Source organism: Papaver somniferum, chromosome 5 (genome assembly GCF_003573695.1).
Source record: "Papaver somniferum cultivar HN1 chromosome 5, ASM357369v1, whole genome shotgun sequence".
In the NCBI taxonomy this organism is placed as follows: domain Eukaryota; kingdom Viridiplantae; phylum Streptophyta; class Magnoliopsida; order Ranunculales; family Papaveraceae; genus Papaver; species Papaver somniferum.
In genome coordinates this window covers 112,007,247-112,019,825 of record NC_039362.1, presented here as the reverse complement: position 1 = coordinate 112,019,825, position 12,579 = coordinate 112,007,247, and the positions used below count along the sequence as shown (strand labels likewise).

The 12,579-nt window shown below is 36.9% G+C and overlaps 1 protein-coding gene across 3 annotated transcripts; it reads left to right on the top strand.

The window, feature by feature from the left end:
- The first annotated feature begins 341 nt into the window (after nt 1-341).
- On the top strand, nt 342-1,452 carry LOC113282437 (pyrrolidone-carboxylate peptidase-like). Of its 3 annotated transcripts, none has more exons than XM_026531430.1 (4): nt 342-581; nt 711-815; nt 910-957; nt 1,086-1,452. In XM_026531430.1, exons 1-4 carry the CDS (start codon nt 342-344, stop codon nt 1,320-1,322), a joined length of 630 nt encoding a protein of 209 aa, XP_026387215.1. In that variant the 3' UTR covers nt 1,323-1,452. The 3 variants fall into 3 exon arrangements, with proteins under 3 accessions (XP_026387215.1, XP_026387214.1, XP_026387216.1); XM_026531429.1 differs by having other exon boundaries at nt 910-1,036; nt 1,159-1,452; XM_026531431.1 differs by lacking the exon at nt 910-957.
- Nucleotides 1,453-12,579: the final 11,127 nt, after the last annotated feature.

The window sequence follows — 12,579 nt, the reverse complement described above, 5'->3', positions numbered from 1 at the left end:
CATTTGAAACACATATCCTTTCCCGTACCGTTACGGCACGAGTTGGGACCTAGTTATATACATGAACCAGTAATCAACCAGATTTTTTCTTATCTTTAAGTTTGAAAATGTACCCAGCTCATTTATAATTTATGTTCATTTTATCCTAAAGATAGAATGTAGCTGGGCTACTAATATCTAGGAGCTCAAATATCTATATGGCCTTAATTGAGCTAGATTCACTGAGCTTGGGCCACCTTCTTCCGTAGCACAAACTACATGGTAGAAGTGGGAACAAAAAATACTGAAGGCTATATATTGTCGAAATGTGTATGTTAATGATTTCAGGACATCATTAGAAGATGGAAACAAAAGAGGCAGCAACTATTAAAATTCATGTAACAGGATTCAAGGCGTTCCATGGAGTTCCAGAGAACCCTACAGAGGCAATAGTATCTAAGCTGAAAGAGTTCATCAGTAGAAGAGGATTACCATCTGGTGTTAGTCTTGAAAGTTGCACTATTCTTGAGACCGCTGGAGAAGGAGCACTCCCCATGCTTTATCAAGTCTTGGGATCAGGTATCGGTGAACAAGTCATATGGGTAAGTTTCGGAAACTCCATGCTAAAAAAATAAATAGTGACTACCTTGTAGTGTTAATAACAGATTCTTTAGATGTTTGTCTCAGCATTTTCACCGTAGTTTACATCCCTTGTTTCTCTATTAAATTAGGTTCATTTAGGAGTCAATAATGAAGGACAAAAGTTCGCCATTGAGCACCAGGCAGTAAATGAAGCCACTTTCCGGTGTCCAGATGAGCTTGGTTGGCAGCCTCAAGTACTCTCTTCTTTACCCATTTGTTATGATAAAATGGTGTAGATAAACATAGCTAAAGGTTAATTTAATTCTGCTTTTTGTTATATTTTTTTAGAAACTTCAGATAATCCCAGAGGATGGAGACATTTCAAGATCGAGACAAGTAATTTACAAAAGTCTGCTGTTTTCCCCAAATTCAAATTTTCAGTGTCAAAAGAATATTAGTACCAACTTTTTTCTAGGTAAAATTACATCGTTATGCAAATGAACATTGGTATTAGATGTTTGCAGACTTCTTGCTGCGATGGTAGGATTGTCGAGTTCTTGAAGAAAGGTTATGATGTGGATATCTCGTACAATGCAGGCCGGTTTGTGTGCAACTATGTCTATTATCATTCACTCCGGTTTGCAGAGAAGAAAGGTCACAAATCTCTCTTTGTCCATGTTCCCCTCTTTTCGGTAATCGACGAAGACACTCAGCTGCAATTTGTTGCATCGCTCTTTGAGGCTTTTGTGTCTACATCTTGATTTCCTTATCATAATTAGTTTCTACTCTCTCCTGCCTCTATGTATTGTAACATAAGATCTGTGATCTCTCTCTCTTAGACAGAGTGAAAAATTAAACAGGGGGAAACCTGTAAGTAATTTTTCCTCTTTGCAAGTAAACTACCTATGTGGTGGTGCAGTAAACATAACAGATGCATATGCTGAGGTCAGGCGGTTTCTAAACTCACGGAAAATTATTTGATTGGTTGAGTCCTTATCAGTTCCTAACAAATTAGGTATTTCACATACATCACTTTGCAGAAAAGTGATCAGTCCATCCAAATTGAGGTAAAGAGCTATAAAAGCTCACTCTAAAAGGTGTCCTATTAGCAGACAGGTAATCATATCCTAACAATCTGACATTAATTTCCCCGCCTGACCTCATCACTTGCCCTAACTTGCCATTTTTTGCTTTCATAATAAGCATCCGACCTTCAGGAGGTGACATTTACTACGCAAACAATCTTTTCTACAGGAAAGGTTCAAATAAAACATGTAATTTGCAAACAATTTTTTTTCTTCTGCATGCTAGTGTTAGAACTGTTTGATGATAAGATAGTACTTCATTAAGTGTTGTTCAGTGTCCTTACAAGAGTCACATGAGGACTTAAATAGAGAGGTAAAGCAAAAGACAAGCAACACAGCTGTGATACAGAGAACAACTGTAAAACAGTAAAGTCCTAAGGATAAAATGAAAGATAAAAAGATAAAAGACTGAACTAGTAAAGCAGTAAAACTAAACTAGCAGTAAATACTCTAACACTCCCCCTCAAACAGATGAAGGGTACTTCATCAGTTTGAACCTTAAATCTTGAAAATGTGAGACAATGAGGCCTTTGGTGAAGATATCAGCTAGTTGCTCAGAAGATGGTACAAAGAAGACTGCAACATCAATAAATTCGTGCAACTCCCTCACTGTGTGATAGTTGATCTCAATATGCTTGGTGTGAGCATGAAAAGCAGAGTTGGAGACAAGGTAAGCTGCTCCAAGATTATCACGGTATAGTTTGAATGGCCTTGTAAGAGTGATACCCAGTTCTTCAAGAAGTTGTGAGAGCCACATAACATCAGTTTCTAGAAGAATGACTGTCTTATACTCAGCTTCAGTTGAAGATTGAGAAACTGTGGGTTGTTTCTTTGATTGCCAGCAGCTGAGAGAATCTCCCAAAAACACACAGAAACCAGATGTAGAACGTCTAGTATCCGGAAACCTAGCCCAATCAGAGTCTGAGTATCCACTTATGGATCCAATGTCACCTGCAAATAGAGTCATCCCAGCATCTATAGTTCCTTTTAAGTATCTGAGAATACACTTGACTAGGAGAAGGTGAGAATCTGTTGGTGCATGCATGAACTGACATACATAGTTCACTGCAATATTGATGTCAGGTCTGGTGAGAGTGAGATACTGCAATGCACCTACTAAGCTTCTATACTGCAATGGATCTGCAAGTAAGGTGCCATCAAAGATAAATAGTCTTTTGTCAGTAGTGACTGGAGAGCTGCAAGGCTTGCAATCAAGCATTTTTGACCTTGTAAGAAGATCAATAGTGTACTTTTGTTGTGTAAGAAGTATAGACTGAGGATAACTTGACATATCAGCTTCAATACCAAGGAAATAATGTAGATTTCCAAGGTCTTTCATAGCAAAGCTAGAACTCAGTTGAGATATGAGTGAGCTGATAAAAGAATCTGAGCTGCAAGTGAGAATAATATCATCCACATATAGAAGAAGGATTGCAGTTACACCAGACTGACTGTAGATTGATCTGAAATGCCCTTCTTGAATCCATGTCGAAGTAGATAACCACTGAATTTGTCATACCAGGCTTTGGGTGCCTGCTTAAGACCATAAATAGCTTTCTTTAGAAGACATACATGTGTAGGATAGTTGGAATCAACAAATCCTTTTGGCTGTTCCATATACACAGTTTCTGAGAGTTCACCATGGAGGAAAGCATTTGACACATCTAACTGCTTAATACTCCATTTTATTGTCAAAGCAATTGTAAGTACAACTCTAATGGCTGTAGACTTGACCACAGGGCTAAATGTTTCATTATAGTCTACACCATCTTGTTGAAGAAAACCTTTAGATACAAGCCTGTACTTGAGTCTGTCAATAGTTCCATCAGGCTTGAGCTTTATTCTATACACCCATTTGCATCCTAAGATGTTCATGGAAGGATGGTAGGGTACCAAAATCCAAGTACCATTTGATATGAGTGCAAAAAAATCTTGTTGCATAAAGATTACCCAATTTGGATCCTTCACAGCTGACTTATAAGTTTTTGGTTCAAGTGGAGACTTGATGAGAGTGTTGCTCATAGCATGAGGAACTGCATAGTTTGTAATAAAATCAAGAAGATGCTTTGATTTGGTTATCCCATCTTTGAGCCTTGTAGTCATGGGATGACTCATAGGTCTTGATGGTGAAGGTGGTGGTAAAAGAATATCATCCTCTTGTTCAGCAGGTAAGGGTTGTAAGATATCATTTTGGGGTATTGACAGAATGACAGAGGATGGCTCAATAGCAATAATGCAGGTACAAAAGGGAAATGAAGTTTCATCAAAGATAACATTTCTTGAGATGTAGACTTTTCTTGAGCTGTTGTCATAGCATTTGTACCCTTTATGGTTGGTGTTGTAGCCAATGAAGGTGCACTTGGAGGATTTTGCACTGAGCTTGTCTTGTTTGTAGGCTCCAAGATATGGATAACATGTACAACCAAAGACCTTGAGTAATGAATAATCTGGTGACTGATGAAACAATACTTCAAAGGGAGCTACAAACCTGAGCAACTTGGAAGGAGTCCTATTGATCAGATATGTGGCTGTGAGAAATGAATCAAACCAAAATTGCTTAGGAAAACAAGCTTGTAGAGAAATTTTATTCCCAACCTCAGTGATATGTCTATCTTCCTCTCTGCCAAGCATTTTGTTGTGGTGTATGTGGGAAAGAAGAAGACACAGTAATACCAACTTCATTTAAGAAATCCTTAAATTGTCCTTTCACAAGTTCATAAGCTCCATCACACTGAAAAATCTGAACTTTAGAAGACAAAAAAATTTCATTTAAAGTCTTGAAATGCTGAAAACAGGTGAGGCTCTCAGATCTTTCCTTCATTGGATAAACCCAGTGAAAACGACCATAATCATCAACAAACAATATGAAGTATCTATAACCCAGTGTAGAAAGAACATGTGAAGTCCCCCATATATCACAATGGATGAGAGACAGTGGAGACTCAGCAGTTCTTGTAGAGTGTTGAAAAGGGAGTTTCTTGCTTTTCTCAAGTTAACAAGAATGACAAATAGGTTCAAGATTTGAATTGGACATTGTAATATGGTGATTGTGATGAAGTTTATGAAGTATATTAGAACCAGGATGTCCCATTCGTTTGTGCTAAATATTTGAGTCTGCTACAATAGAGGCAAGTGCTATGGGTTTGGGTGTATTTTGTGCCAAAATTGGATACAAATTGTTGATCTTAACTCCTTCTGCAAGAGTTTGTTGAGTAGAAACATCTTTAATTTCATAACCCCACGGTGAAAACGAGAAGGTACAATTATGTTCCTCAGTAAAATGTCCAATGAAGATCAAGTTCTTCTGAATGCTAGGAACATAACATACATTTGATAAAGAAAAAGAAGCAGTAGAAGTATGCAAGACAGAATTACCAATCAAAGTAATGGGTAAAAATTGACCATTCCCAATCATAACTTGAGATGTACCATTATAAGTAGTTATGTTTATGAGAAGAGTGATGTCATTTGTAATGCGATGAGATGCTGCTGAATCAGACAACCAATGGATGGCTGCAGGAAAAGATGACATCTCAGAGAAGGATGAAGCGTTTACTTGAATGCAAGCATTTGCTTGTGGGTTCTGAAAATCAGAACAAGTTGATTTGGGTTGTGGGTTTTGAAAATAAATAGGTTGTGGTTGAGAATCTTGAATTGAAACATGAGCCTGAGGAGACTGATGTTGCTGAGATGAAGATTTGCCTTGATTCTGTCCATATCTAGAAGGAGTATATCTGTATTTGTTAGAGCACTGCTCGGTCAAGCTCGCATGCGTTGCTATCTCAAGCATGTTTGTCAATGTTAGTGATCAAAACTATAAGTCTTGATTTCTAGTCTCTTATAGCTAAGTCTCGGACTAGGATAGTAAGTGCAGTTGAGATCAAGGACTTCATGGCGATTCTTCATACAAGTAGAAGATCAACTCAAGGAACTGGTGGAACTTCTCGACAAAAAAGTATGTGGAGACTTGAACTTATCTGTCACTCAAAAGTCTATCTATTCTATCTCCTACTCTTTGAGACAAAAGTCGTATGTTATATATATAGACTAGATCATACACATTTGGTATTTCGAGACGAGTATACCTCGCCTATCTATATCTCGAAATATGTGTTGGTAAGATTTTCGCTTCGACCAAGTTTATCTTTACCTAGTGACAAAAGTCATGAATGTTTCAATCACTTTGAAAATTGCTTTGACGAAAAATAGTGTAACAACTATATAACGTCCTCTAAGAATGTTTCAATTATTAGAATGAGAGTTTAGATTACATAACCAATGGATTCCTTGACCAAAGTTTCCGAACTTTGTTGATCAAGAGAACAGGAAGTATGGCAAGTGCCAAGTCCGCGAACTGTCGAAGTTCTCAAACCCGAGAATTTCTGCTGGAGTTAACAAACTACTTGCGTGAGCCAAATCCGCGAACCCAGTCCGCAAACCGGCGTAGTTCGCGAACCCGAGAATTTCTGCTGGAGTTTGTAAACTCTATCCGGTGTCTTAAGTCCGCGAACCTAGTCTGCGAACTTGAGAAGGTTATATATCTAAAGATTATTTTTGAACTTAATATTAAAAGACTAAGAATGCATTTGCAAACCGTGGCTATTAAAGTTCATCAACCGATTCGAGTGAATCAAATCATCTTTGCTTCAATTGTGTCTTGTGTAGTTACATAAGATTTCCTTACAATTGAACAACTCTCTTAACTAGTTCATTTGAGTCAATTGAACTAGTTATGGTGAAGAAGAACATGGTTGGTATGAAACACTCATATGGTTAACCTCTTTGGGTATACTATTGTTGAACCAACAACGTACATGTTTGGGTACGATTAACAAACCTAGAAGCGTACAGTCATTTGTGTATGACAAGCTAAGTTTTCGATCTAACAGTTTAGAAATATTAGCTTGAATCTAAATCAGGTTTTCATCTAACGGCAAATATTGATTGCTTTATAACTAAGGCCAAACCCTGATTTGAAAGGCTATATAAATGAGACATCTAGTATTGTGCAAAACTAATCCCCACACCTTACGTGTGATACTAGTTTGCGTGCTAGAGTCGTTTCTCCTTTAACCTTTGGTTTTCTTCTTCTAAAACCAGGTTAACGACTTAAAGACTTCATTGGGATTGTGAAGCCAGGCCGATACTACTTTTATCATAGTTGTGTGATCTGATCTTGCATCTTCTATCGTACGAGTACAATCATATTGATTGGCTTGAGATCGTGAGAGTTATCTGATAGGAAAGATATAAAAAGTAATCACAAACACCTTCGTCTCATCGTTTGTGATTCCACGATATCTTGTTTCGCTACCATACGATTAAGATTGTTATGAGATGATTGATTAATCTAGGCTGTTCTTCGGGAATATAAGACCGGATTATCAATTGGTTCCTGTTCACCTTGATTATTATCAAAAGACGGAACAAAAACTTTTAGGGTTTTTCCGTGGGAGACAGATTGATCCTTTGATAAACTTGTCTATGTGAGACAGATTTGTTTATTGTTAAATCCTGCGATTTTGGGTCGTAGCAACTCTTAGTTGTGGGTGAGATCAGCTAAGGGAATCAAGTGCGCAATTACCTGCTGGGATCAGAGGCGTAGGGAGTACAACTGTACTTTGGATCAGTGGGAGACTGATTGGGGTTCAACTATAGTCCAGTCCGAAGTTAGCTTGGAGTAGGCTAGTGTCTGTAGCGTCTTAATACAGTGTGTATTCAATCTGGACTAGTTCTCGGGGTTTTTCTTCATTTGCGGTTTCCTCGTTAACAAAATTCTGGTGTTTGTGTTATTTATATTTCCGCATTGTATTTGTATATATAATTGAAATAATACAGGTTGTGTGTTTGAATCAATCAATTGGAAATCCGACCTTTGGTTGTTGATTTATATTGATTGATCCTTGGACATTGGTCTTTGGTACCGTCCAAAGGTTATTCCTTGTGTTTGATTATAGACTCGCTGATTTCTATTAGCTTGAGTGAATCAAAACAAGAGAGAGATATTAACTCCTTGAGATACTTTTATCTAGATTGAGTCTGACTGTGTAGTTGATTCTCTAGAAAGTGTTTCGGAGTTTGTCCATACAGATTGCTAAGAGAAATATTGGGTGGTGTTGTTAGACCCCCGCTTTTCAATTGGTATCAGAGCAGGCAAACACGTTCAAGACCTTACAAGTCTGTGTTTGTAGCAATCTGAGTCTGAGGACGAAATCTCATACGCATACCAAAATGCCTCCTAAAGCTTTCAACTATGTCAAGTGTCTCGGAAATACCTCAAAGGATTACTCCTTAGTTGATTCTTCCGAATCCCGAGGTAGGAAGATTGTCCCATCTTGTGTTGTCCACTCTTCCTCCAATGAGACATTGGACACAATGGCAAAAGCTGAAATGGAGCTCACCAGAATTGCACAAAATTCTACTGAGTTTGTTGATCTTCAGAATCATGAACAACTCATTGATGAATTTGAAAAGTCTATTGATCGTGAACATGTACTCTATAACATCATAGAGTCATTCTCTAAGGATATGGAGAAACTTCTTCAAGAGATTAATCTACATCATGAAAATATTGGTGATCTTGAAAAGCTGATCAAAGAAGGCTCAATTAGAGAAAAATGTTTGATCAAGACTCATTCATCCGATCTTGACAGACTTCGTGTTGAGAAAGAGGAACTTGAAGCATCACTTGTTCTAGCCCATGGACAGTGCAAATCCTTGGAAAAGGAAAACTCTTTCTTAAGAAAAAATTCTTTTGCACAAACTAATTCTCATGAGTTACTGTACAGAATGAATCCAGATGAAGATTGTTTCAAGGAAAATGTTCATAACTTACAATCTTCTCCGATGGATATGAAGTTTAAGCAAGTACCAGTTGTTGCTTCTCCTCCACGAACCTGTACCTTCTGTGGGAAAAAGAATCACCATGTTATCCATTGTTTTGCCAGAAAGAAACAGATTTCTAAACATCGTAATTTGCTTCTATCCTATGTCAATGGAACAAATAGTCAGTCGAATACCGTAGTGAATCGAATACCCGCAGAAAACCAAGAACCTTATAAACATGATGTTCTTTCTAGAAATCATCACAGGGCACAAGTACATTCGAGTCGATTTAATGATTGTACTACTAATGAAAGTGTTCCCTATGTTTATAAGAATGTTTTTGGTAAATCTAAATCTAGAAAATGGATTCCCATCTATTCAGATCCCCTTGAACCAATTTCAAGAGGTCCTAGATTTAGTCCTCAGAGAAAGGCTTCAGACAGATACGCTGAACAAGCTATGTCTTATTTTTCTGGACTGAGTGATAATCAAAGGAAGAAGGATAAACAAGGACGATGGTCATTTAATGAGCTAAACGCTCATAATTGTGTAAATTAATCACAACGTTGATATCTCACTCACCCAAAAATCCTAGTTGTGTGAGAATTGAATAAGTATACTCTTGGCAAAGTAACTCTGATTATCTAGTTATTTTCTTATCATTCTTAGATGGATAATCAGTCATATACTTCTACATGATTATTTTGATCTCTTCCTTTTATATTCTGTTTGTTTTGTATTTTCTTTCAAACTTGGTTTAGAGAACTACAAGTTTTATGGCTTTTAAGTCATCCACGTACGGGTACTTATATGAGTTTGGGTTTCATCTCATATACCTGTCTCATAAACTCTATTTCTCTCAGATCATCTATATACCCTTCCTGTTGAGATAGATTTTACTCCAGGTTTATTTTCGTTGGCGTCTTCTTCTTGCTCGTGGGATTTACCTGAAGATTTCATTGACAATGGTATATATTCTGAGTTTGATAAAGAGAAAGGAACCCTTGTTAAGGTTGAAAGGTCATTTCCTCAATCTCCTGATTCCTACTCAGATATTGGGGAGAAGATTCCAACTGATCCCTTTCTTGTTGCTCTGCAACTTGTTGGTGTAAAGAAGTGTTTTGGTTTGGAAAAATCTGAGTTGAAAAAGGTAAATCAGGAAAAATATCGTACAAACAATGATACTCTCTCTACGGGTGCAATGGATGTTTTCTTTCACAAGCTCAAAGACCCCATGACTCGTGTAGTTCCTGAACCGTCCATATGATCTTAGTTCGTGTTCGGAAAGTGTACTGGAGTCTGTTTTCCTTTAGCTTGTTGATTTACTATTGTTGCCTAGTATGTATTCTTTTTGGTTTAGTTGGAAGAATAACTAGTGCTTTGAATAGCGATGATTGTGACTACACATAGCTATTATTTTCATCTTCTTGTTTTTAGGTTTTTTGGTTTGAAATTCTAAAACTATTTGGAGGATGATGTTTTGCAATATTTTTGATTTTGTTATATTGCAACTTTTTATGGGATATTTGTGTTTACGTCCGTGAAATTTGTTGTCCCATATTTTTGTCAAAAGTAAAGTCGTTCATGATCGGTATTCATGTATTGGTTTAAGAATGAATAGACTTTTGACGTATACAAAAGTTAAGCCTATATTGTCAACCCTTGATGGAAGATAGGTTAAAATCTTTTGTATCCAAGGATTATTGCTATTGTATATGCTTGTGCAAAAGAATGAATCCTTGTGTATTCCACGGTATAGATCTTCATTGATCCATCTTTTTGTATTACCTTGAGGCTCCGTGATGTGTCTTATGTTGAGCACGATACAACTAAGTTGATTATTTTTGATTAGCTTGGATGGTTGTTCCGTAAGATACGTTATGTTCAGCATTTAGAACTAAATTAATCATCTTCTTGGTTATTTAGTTATTACTCCACAATTTCTCTTGTGTTGAGTACATGAACGACTAAGACAATCACTCTCTTGTATGGTTATCTTAGTCGTTGCTCCGTAAGTTTACTTATGTTGAGCACAATGAATTAAATTGATCACTTTTGTGGTTAATTTGATTATGTATTCCGATTAGATTATTCATGGATTTACTTATGAATAATTTAATTGAGTTTTGGATATAAAAATCATTCTCATGGTTTTGGTGTCCAATAAAAATCCTTCGTTTCTCTTGAAATTAAGGTCGCTCGTTGTTGTTCCCTTGGGAATGACATTAAATGGGGGAGAGTTATTTTGAACTTGTGCTTAATGGTCATATCTTGAGGGGTGTGCAGCTGTGGAATTTTAGAGCGGTTATCTTGTATCTTTAAACTCCTTGATGAATGTTGTTAGCTTCGTCTATATGATTGCATCTAAATAAGATGATGTGTGTTTCTTTCTCTCAGTCATGAAATGTCTCTTATGGAAACTTCATTATGATCCCGTTCTTGTACCTTTGCCAATTTTATTGACAAAAAGTGGGAGAATTAACATGTAGTTCACACTACAAATACATATGGTTTTCAGATCATTGTGTAAGGGGGAGTGGTTTTCATGTGAGACGGAGTATTGACTAAGGGGGAGTGATACATATCACCATAGTATTATAGTTTAAGTTGTGTTACAATTGGACTTTGACACTATCTAATAATACTATGACACTATATAACAATGATCGAGACCGATGTTTTCTCATTGTTATAGCTAGGGATCTTCAACAACGGTGATGCTAAACTTACAACCTTTGGGATCATTGAAGTACTTGGAAGTGACGAAGATTTCGAGGAATGTTGAAGATTAGACATGTGGAATAGGAGCTACTAAAGTTTTATTATCTTTTATGTATTCTATATGTATTGATAGTTTTGTCAGTAAAATTGACAAAGGGGGAGATTGTTAGAGCAATGCTCGGTCAAACTCGCATGCGTTGCTATCTCAAGCATGTTTGTCAATGTTAGTGATCAAAACTATAAGTCTTGATTTCTAGTCTCCTATAGCTAAGTCTTGGACTAGGATAGTAAGTGCAGTTGAGCTCAAGGACTTCATGGCGATTCATCATACAAGTAGAAGATCTACTCAAGGAATCGGTGGAACTTCTCGACAAAAAGGTATGTGGAGACTTGAACTTATCTGTCACTCAAAAGTCTATCTATTCTTTCTCCTACTCTTTGAGATAAAAGTCGTATGCTATATATATAGACTAGATCATACACATTTGGTATTTCGAGACGAGTATATCTCGCATATCTATATCTCGAAATATGTGTTGGTAAGCTTTTCGCTTCGACCAAGTTTATCTTTACCTAGTGACGAAATTCATGAATGTTTCAATCACTTTGAAAATTGCTTTGACGAAAAATAATGTAACAACTATATAACATCCTCTAAGAATGTTTCAATGATTGGAATGAGAGTTTAGATTACATAACCAATGGATTTCTTGAACCGAAGTTTTTGAACTTTGTTGATCAAGAGAACCGGAAGTATGGCAAGTGCCAAGTCCGCGAACTCAGTCCGCGAACTGCCGAAGTTCTCAAACCCGAGAATTTCTGCTGGAGTTAACAAACTACTTGCGTGAGCCAAGTCAGCGAACCCAGTCCGCGAACCGGCGTAGTTCTCGAACCCGAGAATTTCTGCTGGAGTTTGTAAACTCTATCCAGTGTCTTAAGTACGCGAACCTAGTCTGCGAACTTGAGAAGGTTATATATCTAAAGATGATTTTTGAACTTAATCTTAAAAGACTAAGGAATGCATTTGCAAACCGTGGCTATTAAAGTTCATGAACCGATTCGAGTGAATCAAATCATCTTTGCTTCAATTGTGTCTTGCGTAGTTACATAAGATTTCCTTGCAATTGAACAACTCTTTTAACTAGTTCATTTGAGTCAATTGAACTAGTTATGGTGAAGAAGAACATGGTTGGTATGAAACGCTCATATGGTTAACCTCTTTGGGTAGACTATTGTTGAACCAACAATGTACATGTTTGGGTACGGTTAACAAATCTAGAAGCGTACAGTCATTTGTGTATGACAAGCTAAGTTTTTGATCTAACGGTTGAGAAAAATATTAGCTTGAATTTAAATCAGGTTTTCATCTAACGGTGAATATTGATTG

Coding starts and splice junctions, on each gene's coding strand:
- LOC113282437 (XM_026531429.1), top strand. CDS start 342: ATGGAAACAAAAGAGGCAGCAACTATTAAAATTCATGTAACAGGATTC. Junction 816..909: donor AGCTTGGTTGGCAGCCTCAA/GTACTCTCTTCT, acceptor ATATTTTTTTAG/AAACTTCAGATAATCCCAGA. Junction 1,037..1,158: donor TAGTACCAACTTTTTTCTAG/GTAAAATTACAT, acceptor CGTACAATGCAG/GCCGGTTTGTGTGCAACTAT.